The 16,553-nt window shown below is 31.9% G+C and overlaps 1 protein-coding gene across 3 annotated transcripts in view; it reads left to right on the forward strand.

Annotated features, from left to right (window-relative positions):
- LOC127718970 (mitogen-activated protein kinase kinase kinase 2-like) overlaps window positions 1–16,553 on the forward strand; it is a 67,347-nt gene that overhangs the window by 16,302 nt on the left and 34,492 nt on the right. For all 3 annotated transcript variants that reach the window (XM_052225043.1, XM_052225045.1, XM_052225044.1), the window contains exons 2-4: window positions 3,897–4,196; window positions 9,982–10,094; window positions 11,757–11,806. In XM_052225043.1, the coding sequence (XP_052081003.1) occupies window positions 4,193–4,196; window positions 9,982–10,094; window positions 11,757–11,806 (167 nt within the window). In that variant the 5' untranslated portion in view covers window positions 3,897–4,192. The remainder of the gene's footprint in view (window positions 1–3,896; window positions 4,197–9,981; window positions 10,095–11,756; window positions 11,807–16,553) is intronic.

The following is a 16,553-nucleotide window of genomic DNA, read 5'->3' on the forward strand; positions in this document are numbered from 1 at the left end:
TGAAATGCAGAAGTGTGTTTGTATGGATTATCTTGACATTGTTATGTTTAGAAGTGTAGAAGAGACGCACTACACCAATCGAAAAAATAAGTTATATTATATTTATTCAGCACCTGTAGTATGAAAAATAAATTTATTATTACAAAATTCAAATTTATTCAGAAAATAATGAATAAGTTTGTGAACTTTCACAGCTTATATGAATGAAAAATTGTCTGAAGGCCAGATTGATATTAAAGATGATGTTAATCGTCAAAACTGTTTTCCTTAGGCTTGAAAATATCGTGGAAAATTGATTTGGCAAAGGACTAATATAGCTGACTTGGGATTAATCATTCAGTTAAGTTCAAGCATCTTGAACACCTTGATGACCTCTTGCAGACGACAAGTTGTAATCTCTGTCACTTCAACTCTTTTTGATGTAGATACATGTAAATATATATGTAAACATTCAATGCGACGATTGATACAAGTTGTAAATAAATGTGCATCTTCTTTTACTAATGTTAAAAACTGCAGGATATTGAACTGTTCTGATAATTGTGTACTTTTACCTGGAAAAGATTTTTATACTACATGTAAATGCAAGTTATTGCACTTAGAATTGATTTGTTTTGGGAGGTAGCCCTTACAGTAGTTGTAAAAAAAAAATTTTTTTTTACTGAATTGTGCCAATGTCTACAAGTTGACTTAGGAGCATAGCAAAATGTAAGTTTTTGGTTTTATTATCATGATTATATACAAATGAAATTAAAAAAAAAATGAAATAAAGTTGGTGCTTTTCAAAAGTAAAATTCACTGCTTAGGTTTGTTTTTTTTTTCAACATTTATGAACTTGGTATGGATGGCAGATCTTGGATTATAAGTCTAAATTTTGATTTCTTTCATAACTTTTGAGACTCAGGGCAGTTAAGAGCCTGCCTAATTATATAGACAATTGTCCAAGGCCTAAATTAATATATTGTTTGTTTCCCCAATCCCGACCCTGCCAAGCCAGGTGTGGGTAGGTAGGTAGGGAAATATTATTATTTTTCCAAAAAGCTTGAACATTATCGGACGATCTGGCAAACCTGAAAATCCAAAATGATTAAAATAATATTTGACTTAGTTTTGACAATAAAATTTTATGAGTAGCACCATTTTTGTAGGGTCGGTCGGGATTGGGGAAACAAACAATATTTTATTTTAGGCCCAATGTTGAAAGATCAAGATGTCTTTTCTGTAGTGTATAATTGTTGGGTTACTTTCTTTCAACTAATATCCACTTTTCATTTTATTTATACTGATAAGTCTTTTGTATAACAGATGATAGAGGATACACTTGTAGTAATGTTTTACAACAAACAAACTGTGTAATAAATGGAAAGGAAAGAACTTAAAACTTTGATATCCATGTTTCCACTAACATGCTGAAAAAACATTAATACCCAGGTTGTTTCCACTAACATGCTGAAAAAAACATGAATACCCTTGTTTCTACTTAAGTAACATGCTGAAAAAATTAGGGTAGCGAGGTAGGTAAAGCAAATCTATATAATTGTCTGTTTCAAAACATTATCGAGTGGTTTAAACAGGGGAAATGTCTGACTTTGATAGTTCTCAACAGTTTGTTAAAATATGACAGAAAAAAAAATCTTTAGGGGTAGTCTTAAGGAAGGATTAGCTAAAACTAAGACCAAATTGTTTGCATGATTTCATAAATATATTTAAAAAATCTCTAGAGAGGTTTATCATACATGTATGTACCATAAATTCATCTGGTTGAAAAGCAATAATAAGAAAATTGAAAGAGGTTTCTGTCGTTTTCAGAACAGAGACAAGTGCAGATACTAAGATAGGTTACTGTAAATGACCTATAGACTCCATTGTTACTTACACATGAAGTATTTATTTTAAAAAAATCCTTATTAAGGATGTTGAAAAAAAACAAACATTTAAGGAATTTCTTTTGCTTTTTTTCAGTAAAGAAATATTATTTACATGATTATCCCCCCAAAAAAAGTTTTAAGAGATCTTGGAAATCAGCAGTCTGCACCATTAGCAACTAGTCTGATGCCCCAGACTAGTAAAATTTTATTTGGACTAGTAAGCATTTGCAAATATTTGTTTATAAGAAAATTGTTGGAGTATTGGTCTTTGGACTAGTAGTTGGAAAAGATTTTGGTGCAGACTGAATCGGTAAATGTTTTAAATGATTCAGAAGTGGTCTAAAGGACTGAACTCAATCATAGAAAACTATAGTACATTTAAATATGGATATCGGTAGCTATGATTCAGATAAAGATACTTAGCTGATACCTGAGAACAACAATTATATATTATCTCTTTTCGTACCTCACGATGATATTAAAAATATCTTCGTAGCGATAATCTGACCGCAGGCACAGCATTTAAACAGAGTCACCTTGACGTCACAGGTAACCTAAAATGATAGAACAGTTTGATAGTTTAAACATGGGAAAAAAATTGTGAGGACAACATTTTCTGATCGCCAGGATCATCTTAATCATGTTGTGAGTTTTGTTCATGATACAGCATCTTAAGAATGGCATTTTAGAAAATGTGGATGTTTTTATGGACTGGAATCAAATTTAATGATGATCAATGGCAAACTATTTATATGCATATTCATCATTGTTCATGTTTAATGTAAATATGCATTGATTTGATTTTAAGATTAACTACAACAAATTTGATGTTCATGATGTTCATGATGTTTGGGAAATGGAAACAAGTCAAATGCTAAATATATTTTTTCTCCATTTATAGTTACTTTTATTAACCCAATGCTTCCATATCTTTGTACCGTTCATATTTTAGAATAGGCCCTCTTCAAACTGATAAGTTTGTAAACTGGCACGGCTGCTTCTTCATGAAATGACATGTTGCATATATGCATATATATATAAGGTTTGGGTCTTACTAAGATTAAATACATGTACTTACAAAGGGTGAATTGTTTGAGAAAATCCCAAGTTTTTTGTTGTTGTATCATATACCTACATGTCGACTGTCATACCTGAGTTTTCTGAGTACATAAACCTGTTGAAGTTCTTTTAATAGAAAATGAAAAATGAAAAGAATGATGGTTTGGATGTAATGTTGACAGTCAGGACAATATGACAAATGTGTAGTTCCTGGATGTTAAAAAAAGTATTAAAATCTCTTCCTTTATTGAAATATTTCCTTCTTTAAAAATGCATTATTTTTTTTTATAAAGTCACCACACAAAATAAAGTGAATTTAAGACAAATGAAAGTCAATCAGAGGTCTGATATAAACAAGTCAGAATTTTGTGTGTCATGAATTACCTCCTGACATATTTTTATGCCCCCGCTTTAGGCAAGGGGGGCATTAACTATTACCCTTGACTGTCTGTCCTTCCGTCTTTCTGTCCAACCGTCCGTCCCCTTTTTATTTCTTTGAAGCTTGAGCAGGGGCATTTGCATCCTCAGACACGTTCTTCTTTTATTCTTCTCCTAAAACTGACTTCTACAACTCAGACGAGATACATGTTTCTGCATTATTTTCCTGTTGACAAAAACATTTCAAATTTTTACAATTACAAGTGAAAGATAAACAAAAATGCTTATCATTTTGGGCCATGTACAGGTCTATATATTCCTCAGTCAGACATCTACATTATATTGTTTTTCTTTCTTTCACATATATATGCATTTTTATTACCACACCTGGTGTTTTAATCCTTAACTTTTTTTTGAAAGGAAATGGGAACAAAAAGCAAAACGCACCAACTCACATAATTATATAATTTAATTAGTAAAGCACTTTCAATGGTATTTATAAACTCAGTGTATATATATTATAATAATTTGTTATAGTAAAATGCTTGTGTTGAATTCTCATCTTAAGTGTGAAATCTTGTCTACTTTCAGATAAATTAAAGAAACCATGTTGATTGAAGTAGAGATGATGTGAAAAGTGAATGAAAAAAGGTTTTAGTGCATCGATGGGGTGAATTGTAGGAAAAATCATGTTTTATTACACATTGTGTTCATGTGTGGATTCTAATTACTATGAGTTGTGTATTCCTTAAAATTGGATTAAATAATTATGAATAATGTTAATTGGATTAACTAATTATGGATGCTATTAATTGGATTAATTAACTAATTATGGATTATTTAATTGAAATAGAGTAGTGAAAATTTGAATCATATCACCACTGACTATGGGTAAGTTTTAAGCAATTAGGTGACTGATTAAGAGGACTGTAATATTTTAGAAATTGCCACCATCAGTTATTGAATTGATGGTGGCAAACTGAGTTTACTGGAGATGCATTACATTTGTAGTTGAGTCAGTAAATAATCATTTTCATCAATTAAATCATATCTGATGTTTGCAAATTTTAAGACAGAATTCTGTAATCCTTATTCTAACAAAATTAACTTTTGAAAAATCAACACATGCACATGTTGAAGTTAAGTAGAACCAGTTATTTTTAAATTTCTGCAAAAATAAGATATTGTGTTAAGTGATAATATGTACATGTACATGTATAAAGCAAGGTGGACATTATCATTCTGTACTTGTTTTGTTATAAATTAGGACGTTAGTTTTATACGGTATGGGTTTTTCTCATTGTTGAAGGCGTGCGGTTGCCTATAATTGCTTACATCCACATTATTTGAACATGTTGAACTTTGGTGGATATTTGTCTAATTGGCAATCATACCTCATCTCCTTATTTTATATTGTTAATTTGTTTAAAGGTTTATAACAGAGGGGGAACTGCTTTACCCTTCCTGAGCACCTGACTTGCTAAAAATTTTAGTTTTTAAAACAACTTTTTATACTTAAAAGTCTTAAACTGCTCCTTGTTTTTTTTTCTTTTGGCAACAATTTCATGAATGTTGACTTGGTTTCCTCTTGCGATTTTGAACTTTTTTCCCTCTTTCTTGAAATCAGATTGTTATGCAGAAGATGCTGTGTGTTACTAAAAAAAATATTAGAAACTGAACAGACAAGGCAATTTTTTCCCTGCCATTAAACAGTCGCTGTCTCTTAAATCAGCATAAATAGCCTTAAAATAGTAGATAGAGATTTATGTAATAAAGATGATATATAGATGGTATAATTTCATTACTTTGCCTCTAGTAGTTTTGTATTATCTCTGGTTCATGGCCTTTTCTTTTATTTACCTGCCTTTGATGAAATTATAGTGCACCTGTGTGTGAGAAAAAAAACCACAACAAAGAGTTGTTTTTCGTATTGTTTTTTTTCTGACTTCTGTTATTTGAAAAGAACACTTTTGTAAAATAAAGATAGGTTTACATGTTTGTGTATAAATATGAGCAAAATGTGATATGGTGTAAATTTCAAAGAGACCACCACCCAGCTAAGGTTTTCTGCACTGTCATGATCGTTATACAGCAGTATCGTAGAGGGATGCTTTCTGTGATCACCTCTATAAAAATAAGGATATGTGTTATAATTGCAAATGAGACAGCCAACTTTCCGCCAAAGTTCAAATAAAGTGGATGTAAGCAATTATAGACAACTGTACGGCCTTCAACAATGAGAAAAACCCATACCATATAGTCGGCTATAAAAAGGCCCTGCCATGAAAAATATGAAACAATGCAATTGAGAAAACTAATGTCCTTATTTATAACAAATTAAGTAGAAAGTCAATAAGACAGTAACCTAGTGACACAAAGAACCAAAACGGCATCTAGAGGTCAACAAAAGATGTTAGTGGTTATGAATGAAAAACATACTGTATCCCTGCTCTCAAGAATCTGACACAAAGTCGACTCCAATCTTAATTGACTAGGATTGTCAGTTTTCCTATCGAAGGTCGGTGGTTTTCTCCGGGCACTCCGGCTTCCTCCACCAATAAAAACTGGCCGCCACGAAATAGCCCAAAAGCGGTGCTTAAAAGTGGCATTAAAACACCAAAAATCAAATCAAATTAAATCAAAGTCGCTATTCTACTTTCTGTTTTGAATACCTTTCAGAATCCTCTGGTTTTGTTTTAATGATAAACATCTTCTAAAAGGAGTAAGCCGTTAACCCTAATAAACGGCCCTGTAAAGTTTAAAGGAGTGCTTTTGTAATTTTCAATTTTTAGTAGAATTAAAGCGAATTTATTGCTTAATGTATTATTTTTTAAATCATAATAAGAATAAATGGATATCTGCTTCAATCCTTCATATTTATAAATATATTACCCTAAAATAGGAATAGTTGTCATTTTAGTCAAATTTTCTCTATAGTACCACCATTTACAAGTAAACCAATTGCTTTCTCTAAGACTAATATAAAAAGGTAATTGATTGTCTCCCCCTTAATTAAAAAAATTTTTTTTACTCAGTTGTCTCACATGGCAAAATCTTAGACTCTTTGTAGGCCATGTAGGCCAGAAGTTGTAGTGTATTTCTTAAAACCATGTTTTTATTTAATGAATTTCTAAGAAAGTGATAAAATATTAACAGATTTTTTTACATGATTTATATTTTAAATTCATTTGACACTAATTCACATGCAAATGATAACATGCTTTGAAATGTACACAATACAGGTATTGAACTTGTGTTGAGGTCCTTAGGGTTGATTGGGTTCTGGTAATCATGTAATTACTTATGATTTACATAAACAAATTGATTTACTTTTCCTTTAATCATGTTAATAATTAATATAAAAAATTTTAAGGCCACATTTAAAAATATTTTGGTTTGCCCAAACCCTACCCAAAGGCATGAAAGGTAGGGACAGTGGATAGGTAGGTAGGCACTTTCTTTTCTTTTTTTTTTTGACAAAGAGAAATCGAAGTGTCAAATGTTTTTAGTCTTCATTCCTATCTGATTAAAAAAAAAATTTTCACATCAGGAATCTGAGGACAATAAAAGATTTTGGGTAGGCAGATATTTTCTGGGTAGGTAAGGTAACCATTGGTAACAGGGCAAACAAACATATTCTTTTTTATGGCCTAAAGTCATAACATGGTCTCTTAGTGGCATAGTGGAATATATCATTATAAAACTTATTGAATTTACATCATAAACATAGGCCTATGTATGTACACACATGTATTTAATTTATTTTTTCAAAACCATCAAATTGACAGATTTAGAAGGACAATTGGAAAAAATAATTGGCACAGGATCATACTGGCATAGCTGTAGAAAAAATTAATCTCGAGGTTGAAAATCAAAGTGAAAATCTTATTGCAAGTTAATTTATTCAGTGCAAAAGTTTAAAGTGACTTTGTGTAAACTGTCTGTGCATCTGACAATGTCTGAAGAATCATGAGAACCTTCCGATAGGATGTTTATCAACCTTATTAAAGTTTTTTGTAGAACCAACTTGAAGCTCATTTGCATATTAAATCACACATGTCGACATGGTCTAAGGAGACCTTGTAGTTCGAAAAAGAAAATTCATACAATTCATGCAATTTGTAGTAGGCGCTTTTTATGGGAAATTTTTACCTTTGCTCAGTTAATAAAATGACTCAATAAAAAATTATATAAAGCGTCTTAACATTCATCTCCGCATGTTTAATACTTGTAAAAAAACTAAAAATTAATATAACGATAGTTATGTATTATCCCACGACCTCACCACACAATGCCAAGGTCTGACATGTACATAAATCATATGCTTTGAAATGTACAAGTTGCATGTTATATGTATGATATATTTAACATTGATGTAAGATTCCTGTGCTTGTTTGATAAGACCCACATTTTAAAATTCAGAAGTTGTATTTTGGTATTTCCATACATCATGTACATTGATATGTTATTGTGTTAACATGATTGTAATTCATTAAAGTCCTCTGTTCCTTCTCATATTATGATACTTAAACATGTTAAATATCATATGAAGTGATTTTTAACTGGTACATGTATGTAAAAAAAAAAAATTCTTTTGTTATTTTGTTTAGCATGTTCATGTGGAGTTCCAATTTCATTTTCGTCCTGAATATGCTTGAAATATTTGCCGCTGGACGTTAAGCAACCAACAATCAATCAATCCAATTTCATTTACATGTATTATAATACGAAGATGAGATATGATTGTTAAAGAGACCACTCTCCACCACAGACTCTCAGTGACAGACCAATTGACATACATGTAGCAGTTGTGTATGTTATTTCATGCTGCTTGTCCATATTTTAATTGACTTTGTCATTTTGTCTGGTTAAGATGTTTAAGAACAAAAAATCGGTATAAAGTTACAATAACTAAAAAAAAAAATCGTGGAATTAGATTAAGTTTATGTAAACCTTGTTAATCCATTCATGATGCCCTCATTTTATATATAGTGTTGTTCAGTATTAACAGGAAAAAATTTTTGTCGTAGATTTCTGTGCCATTCGATTATATAATTACTTAATTTGTAACTGACCAGCTGGTCCTTAATCATGTTAATGGACTTCACGAGACCCCATTTATAGAATCCAAAAGCCGTTTGACTGACACAACTTAAGAAATATCAGACTCCAACAAAAAATTGATCATGTTGATTGACTTGATAATTATACATTTTATTTTCCGCTTTAGTAGATATTTATCAGCCATGTTTACACAATTTTGACCCACATCAGGTTACTAAGTCAGAATGACTCTCTCGCTACCCTATACCGTGTCTTTGTAATCAGATATACACCATTATGACCTTGTTTAGATGAAATTGATTAGAAAGTTTAAATAATATTTCCATTGTGATGGAATAGAAGATTAACCTGGTTTCTTAAGGCCGTACACATAAAATGGTCAATTATTCATATTTATATATATAGTAAATCAATTAGGTCAAACAAAAAGTATGTGTGTGATTATATGGATAACCTGCTTGAACATATTTAGGATTTAGAAAAAGAGAAAAGATGTAGAAACAAATTCTTTCTATTATTTGCTCAATGTTCTTAAGGCCATACAAATAAAATGTCCTATTATAGAATATATAGTACATTTGATTAGCATGATTAGCTGAAAGAAAAAAAATGTTAACATGTAAAAAAAAGTAGATGTAGGGACGATTTCTTTTTTTTTTAAGGCCATGTTCAAGGCCATACAAATAAAATGTCCTATTATAGAATATGGTACATCTATTATTTCAAAGAAAAAAATATGTGTGTTAAGGTTTCTCTACTTTAACCATGTTAACTATATATTTAAAAAAAATGAGTTGATTCAACATTAGATACCTGGACTCTTGCATTGGTCATTAATCTTCATTGATCTTGTCTCATTTTTCGTGTACAAATTTTTTGCTTGAAAAGCTAGATCCAGTATTATGATTGATTAATTTCTAAGTCTTGAATACAACAATCACAAAAGTTTTATGATTGTATGCCCTGAACGTGTATTCAGATTTCATAAATTTTGAATTTAAAAGTTAGATCAAATTTAAAAGTTTGGTAAATTTTCTTGAACAATTTGTGATGATAAATTGTTTCTGCATGATGAATTTGAAGCTTGGGAACAACTTTGTATTTGGTAAAACTTAATCATATGGTATTGTTATATAATGTAGCTCTTCATTTCATGCATTTATGAATCTTGGAGTTTTATTTTTGTTTTTTAATCATGTTAATGCATATTGCCAATCATGAGTGAAATGATAAACATGATAAAGGTACATGTACCTGTACATGTATATAAAAGTTCAAATTCACCAAAAAAATCGACAAGAAAGTCAGCACATTTAGTAACAGGTCGTTAGGCCAATATTACCATCTTTCATGTCTATCTAATAAAACATAGCTATAGACATGATAGATATAAATTGTATAACAAGTTAACCAAAACCAAAAAACCAAAGTAGAAAAATAGAAAAATAGCATCTTTTTTCCATCATCAGAGCATTCATTTCGATATCAGCTCTCAGTCCTAAAACTCAGTTAAATACGTTTTCTGTCTGTGTACACATTCAAACATAAGCATGATTAATGATATTTAATTGCATAGATAATTAAATTTGACGAAAAGTATTTTATTTGTCAGGTGATAAGAAGAATGATTTAGAGGAGGTGATGGGGAATATTGAGACCCAGTTACTGAAAGGTCTGCAGTCTGGGAACAAAACTGCAGCACAAAGAGCCTATACAGACCTACAGGTATGTTATCACATGACTTGGAAAGAGTTTTTGAACCTTTCCCAAGTCAGGAACCTCTGGCCATTGTTAGTCTTGTATGTTTTTTTAATTTCGGTTCATTTATATGTCTGTATGTTTCTGAGTTTAGAGTGACGTCCATTTTCTATGAACTAGTACACATTTTTTGTTTAGGGGCCAGCTGAAGCCTGCCTCTGGGTGCGGGATTTTCTCGCTGTGTTGGAAGACCCATTGGTGGCCTTGGGCTGTTTTCTGCTCTTTGTTCGGGTTGTTGTCTCTTCTGCTCTTTGGTCGGGTTGTTGTCTCTTCTGCTCTTTGGTCGGGTTGTTGTCTCTTTGACACATTCCCCGTTTCCATTCTCAACTTTATTGAATTGTGGAAACACTGGAATGTTGAGATAAGTTAATGAGGGTTTTAGATTCTGACTGCTGCCCAGAGGGCCTACACAATCCTAGATTATTTGTCAGTTTCAATGGATGGGACAGACATGGACAAGTGGATAGTATTAACACATCTCATTTCCATGGAGATGAATTGATCTCCCCATACCTCACCCCAATCAGTTATTTTTTATTGACTTTGAAACTTTTGCTTAAAGTTAAAATATTAACAAGGCAATGCTATTTGGTATGCAGTTGAATTAGCATTAACTTGTCTCAATTCTATGGAGTTTACAAATGTAAACGATCCTTGTCACTAAGGATTTTGTAGTTAAGTTTAGGGACTCACTCCCCTTTTTTGGCCATGGGATGCATGGTGAGTCCAACAGTGAGGAGAAAAAGGATGTCTTTACTGTTATTAATTTATTACTGAAGTCTCAATCACAAAAAAAGAGCCAGGAAATGACTTCAAATTAAGATATATAATAAACATTTGCCATACATGCCATAAAAGGATGAAATCTCGCTCAGCTGATACTACGTTATATAACCCTCTCTGCTTATGTATCTTTTGATCTGACAGTTAGAAAAGGATGAGTCCAACCAGATTCAGAACTCATGGACTCTTCTTGGTGAGAACTTTGCCTCAGTCATTGTTCATTGACTTTGGAAATTTTGCATAGTTAACATTTTAAAATTTGTGATTACATGTAGGTCACTTCTGATACATATAATTCATTGATAATGGTATTCATTTACATTCCCATATCTCATTTCCAGAGAGGTTCATTGAGTTTTAATGTTTTGCATAATTTTCATGTTAAGTTATTGCTATTTTAATTTTTTACATTTGCATTTTACTATCAAAGTTACATAATGGCGAGACATATCTCCGTGTCAACAGTTTATATTTCAAATTTGAATATTTGAAGGAGACAACTTAAAATAACTTTTATAAAACTTAAATCAATATGCAAAATTGTAATATCGAACTGCACATCACCAGACTAATGTAACAGGAAAATTGTTGGTTGTAAGCTTATGAGGTGACCTTAATAATTTAACATAATGTATGGCCTAGGAAAACACTTTCTAAGGTCATAAGTATGTAAAGTGGATTGATAGTACAAATATTGTTTTTGAAATTGTTTTCGTAACTTTGTCATGTTTATCTACTGTACAGAAATTCACCTCTCACAATCGGTACATGAGATTAGGAAAATATTTACTCCATTCTTGTTTTTGACACTTGATAAGCTTAAACTTTTATGTTTATCTTTTTCAGAAAAGAGAACAAATTTTACGGATTAAATGTGAATACAATGGAGAAAAGAGGTAATATTAAAAAAAAAACTCCAGGTAGCTTAAAGAGAAAATTACAAGTATTAAGATATGTTCCGACATTTAAATATTTGGTCTGATCACTCTTAATACATCTTTATTTGATAATTAAACTACTCAGCACTTCAAAAACATTGATATACATGGTATATTGTATAAGCCTGGATTGCCTCAGGAGAGTTTTATTTGGATACGGCTGGTTGTATGTGGTTTTTGGTTGTGCAAGATTTACTATGAGGGTATGAATGGGGTTTACCGAGTAGATTGAGAACATGTTCTGAATAAACATGTAAAGGGCAAATGAAATTAAGAATACAGAATATATGTTAGAATGTGCAAAATTGATAAAGAATCGAGTTCAATTGTCTCTAAAATTAAAGAGTAAAGAAATGAATGACCCACAATCTAGACCCTCTACTACAGGATTGTGTGATTTGTTGAAGTCTGCTAATAGTTGGTATACCAGTGTTTCTTCTTTTTTTTTTTTTTTTTGAAAAGAGTGCATATCATGACATAGATATACTCTACAATTTTGTTAATAATATTTCTTTTTTTGGGGGGAAGGAGGGGGGGGGGGGCATTTCCCTGTATTATACTATTATACTTAATTTTTTGGAAGTTATCAATATTTTATTTGTTGGGTACAGAACCATACTTAAAGTTTTGGAAGTTATCAAAAGTTTATTTGTTGGGTGCCAAAAATGGTTCTGTACCCCTCAGCAGTTCAATTAATTGTCATGATTGTAGGTCAAGGACTTGATTATGGACCTGTCATTTCATGGAGGAAAAGTTTTATTTCTGAATATCAAAAGTCCAGGACCAGTCATCCTTTTTATTGACACTTTATATAGGACCTGTGACCTTCTTTAATATAGGGAGGGTCTTTTACTAAAAATACTAAAAAGACCTTTAATTTGATTTAAGGCAAATTTGAACCCTCTGCTCTTCTCCTTTAGAATTTTGTTTAGATGTCAGCTCTTTGGTTGTCTGTGTTGCATTTATTAACAGCATTATCTAAGACACCCATGTCAGAAGATTTAACTAATAACCAAGGGAAATAATCCAATCTTTAAAAATACTGGTAAACACCTAAGACACTCATGTCGTAAGATTTAGGTGCTTGTCTGTTCTTGAAAACTGGTGACCTTTATGATATCATTATATTTTTTGTGAAGTTTAGTTGTTGGGTTTTTTGTCTTATACTTTTTATACCCCACCTACGATAGTAGAGGGGCATTATGTTTTTCGGTCTGTGCGTGTGTTCCTTTCGTCTGTCCGTTCGTCCGTCTGTCCCACTTCAGGTTAAAGTTTTTGGTCATGGTAGTTTTTGATGAATTTGAAGTCCAATCAACTTGAAACTTAGTACACATGTTCCCTATGATATGATCTTTCTAATTTTAATGCCAAATTAGAGTTTTGACCCCAATTTCACGGTCTACTGAACATAGAAAATGATAGTGCGAGTAGGGCATCCGTTTACTATGGTACACATTGTTTTTTTTTTTTCAAAAACCATTTCTTTGTCCTGGTCCTTGTTTTGTAATATGCCTTTAAAAAATGAAAGTTGAATAAAAGTAAACTTGTTGACCCGAAAATATTTCAGTTTTGATCAATGACCTATGATTTTTATGATGTGTCTAGCTATAAAAAAGAAAAAAAGCAACAAAAAAAAAAAAAAGAAACTTTGTGCATTTAAAAATTCGGTCATAGTTCTTTTGAACATATTTACATCTAAGTTTTTTAGGTGCTGATTGCTCTAGGTCACAATACAAAGAAAACTAACAAAGCTTAACAATTTATGATTTATTATTATGGGTTTTTGTTGGCTAAGAAGATATATATTTAGTAACTCACAGTTAAACCAAGTACATTACATGCATAGTAATTCATTTCAAATATATCTTGAAGTGATTTATTTTTTTTGAAATATCAATTTTCCAGAGAATAAATTTTCCAGGGAGATGTGGTTCCATATCAATTTAGTTCCCAATGGAACATGTACTTTCCACTGTGTCCTTGTACCCAGTATGGCAGTAACCAAAAACGTGTTCACATACTACACAAATTGATCAACATATTGAAAAGTTTTCCCACAAAATTTGTTAGTCTCTGCTTATTAAAAATCACATTCTCTCTTAAATCAAGGTTACTGTGGCCTAGTGGTCAAAGTAGTTCATCAACAGTATTTAGTAAAAAGTCTCAACACTGAGGTTGTAACTTTAAAACACCAGAGATGCAGACCATTGGGTCCTCATGTAACGCAGTTTTGTCAGTCCCATCATCTGTTTGCCAGACCTACTTTTTTTGAAAAATAATAATTAGTTCCTAGTTGGATTAAGATACCCCTTAAAACCTTGACTAGAACGACCAGGTTTAATAAGGATATGACCATGGGATGGTTTAATGACTGAGACCACATTTAATTTAAACATGCTAAATATTCTGCAACATCAAATAAATAAATGAGAATGTTGTACTACACTTGCCAATAAGGCAACTATCCATTAATTTCAATTTTGACGGCCCCAAACAGTAAAGATATTTGCCGGTCATTTGCCGGACCCTCTAAAATTCTGCCCCTATGTCTGACAAGTCTGACGATTAGCTGCATCTCTGGAACCCTGCACATGGCATGTGTGTTTGACTCCTATCTTAATTAACTAAGAATGTCAGTTTTTATACGACCGCAAAAATTAAAAATTTTTTGGTCGTATATTGGTATGACGTTGGCGTCGTCGTCGTCCGGCGTCGTCGTCGTCGTCGTCGTCGTCGGCGTCGTCCGGCGTCGTCCGAAGACACATTGGTTTTCGCACTCTAACTTTAGTTTAAGTGAATGGATCTCCATGAAATTTTACCATAAGGTTCAATACCACGAAAGGAAGGTTGGGATTGATTTTGGGGGTTATGGTACCAACAGTTAAGGAATTAGGGGCCAAAAAGTGGCCAAAAATAAGCATTTTTGTAACTTCCAGACAATAACTTGTGTGTAAGTGTATGGATCTCTCTGACATTGTACCACAAGGTTCCATATCACAAAGGAAAGGCTGTAATTGATTTTGGGGGTAGTTGCCTCAAAATTTTAGGAATTAGGGGCCAAAAAAGGGGCAAAAAACAAGCATTTTTCTAGTTTCATGACAATAACTTGTGTGTAAGTGTTTGGATATTTCTGAAATTGTACTACAAGGTTCCATATCACAAAGGGAAAGCTGGAATTGAGTTTGGGGGTAATTGCCGGAAACGTTTAGGAATTGGGGGCCAAAAAGGGGCCAAAAATAAGCATTTTTCTAGTTTCCAGACAATAACTTGTGTTCAAGTGTATGGATCTCTCTGAAATTGTACTGTAAGGTACCATACCACAAAGGGAAGGCTGGGATTGAGTTTGGGGGTGATGAATCATAAGGGGGTTCAAAAAATTTGGGGGGGGATTTTTTTTTTTTCTTTTTTTTTCTTTTTTTCCTTTTTTTTTCTTTTAAAATTTTCCATTTTAAGTTGGTTATTTCTGATTAATATTTAAAAGCAAATAATAATGATATGGTAGGAGATACACACCAAACAGGATGTGTAAATTATTATCTAATAAGTATTGTGCAATAGCAAGAAATTTTCAATTGCACAGTATTGCACAATAGCAAGAAATCTTCAATTGCACAGTATTGCGCAATAGCAAGAAATCTTCAATTGCACAGTATTGCGCAATAGCAAGAAATATCCAATAGCACAATATTGCGCAATAGCAAGAAATTGTCAATTGTACAGTATTGCGCAATAGCAAGAAATATTCAATTGCACAGTATTGTGCAAAAGAAGATACTTCGTATAAATTGCTTATTTCTTGATCAATTTCAATGGGGTTTTATTCTTGAATTCTTGGGGTTCTTTAATATGCTGAATCTAACCGTGTATTAAGTTTTTGGATTTTGGGCCCCGTTTTTAAATTGGTCCACATTGAGGTCCAAAGGGTCCAAAATTTAACTTTGTTTTATTTCATCTAAAATTGAATTATTGGGGTTCTTTGATATGCTGAATCTAACCGTGTATTTAGATTCTTAATTTTTGGTTCCGTTTTCAAATTGGTCTACATTAAGGTCCAAAGGGTCCAAAATTAAACTTAGTTTGATTTTAACAAAAATTGAATTTTTAGGGTTCTTTGATATGCTGAATCTAAACATGTATTTAGATTTTTGATTATGGGCCCAGTTTTCAAGTTGGTCTAAATCGGGGTCCAAAATTAAACTTTGTTTGATTTCAACAAAAATTGAATATATGGGGTTCTTTGATATGCTGAATCTAACCATGTATTTAGATTTTTGATTTTTGGGCCCTGTTATCAACTTTGTCCACATTGAGGTCAAAAGGGTCCAAAATTTAACTTTGTTTGATTTCATCAAAAATTGAATTATTGGGGTTCTTTGATATGCCGAATCTAACCGTGTATTTAGATTCTTAATTTTTGGTTCCGTTTTCAAATTGGTCTACATTAAGGTCCAAAGGGTCCAAAATTAAACTTAGTTTGATTTTAACAAAAATTGAATTTTTAGGGTTCTTTGATATGCTGAATCTAAACATGTATTTAGATTTTTGATTATAGGCCCAGTTTTCAAGTTGGTCCAAATCGGGGTCCAAAATTAAACTTTGTTTGATTTCATCAAAAATTGAATTCTTGGGGTTCTTTGATATGCTGAATCTAACCATGTATTTAGATTTTGGATATTGGACCATAATAGGTGAATGTCCAATTTAA

The sequence above is a fragment of the Mytilus californianus genome, unplaced genomic scaffold (assembly GCF_021869535.1).
Source record: "Mytilus californianus isolate M0D057914Y unplaced genomic scaffold, xbMytCali1.0.p SCAF_10, whole genome shotgun sequence".
Lineage (NCBI taxonomy): Eukaryota > Metazoa > Mollusca > Bivalvia > Mytilida > Mytilidae > Mytilus > Mytilus californianus.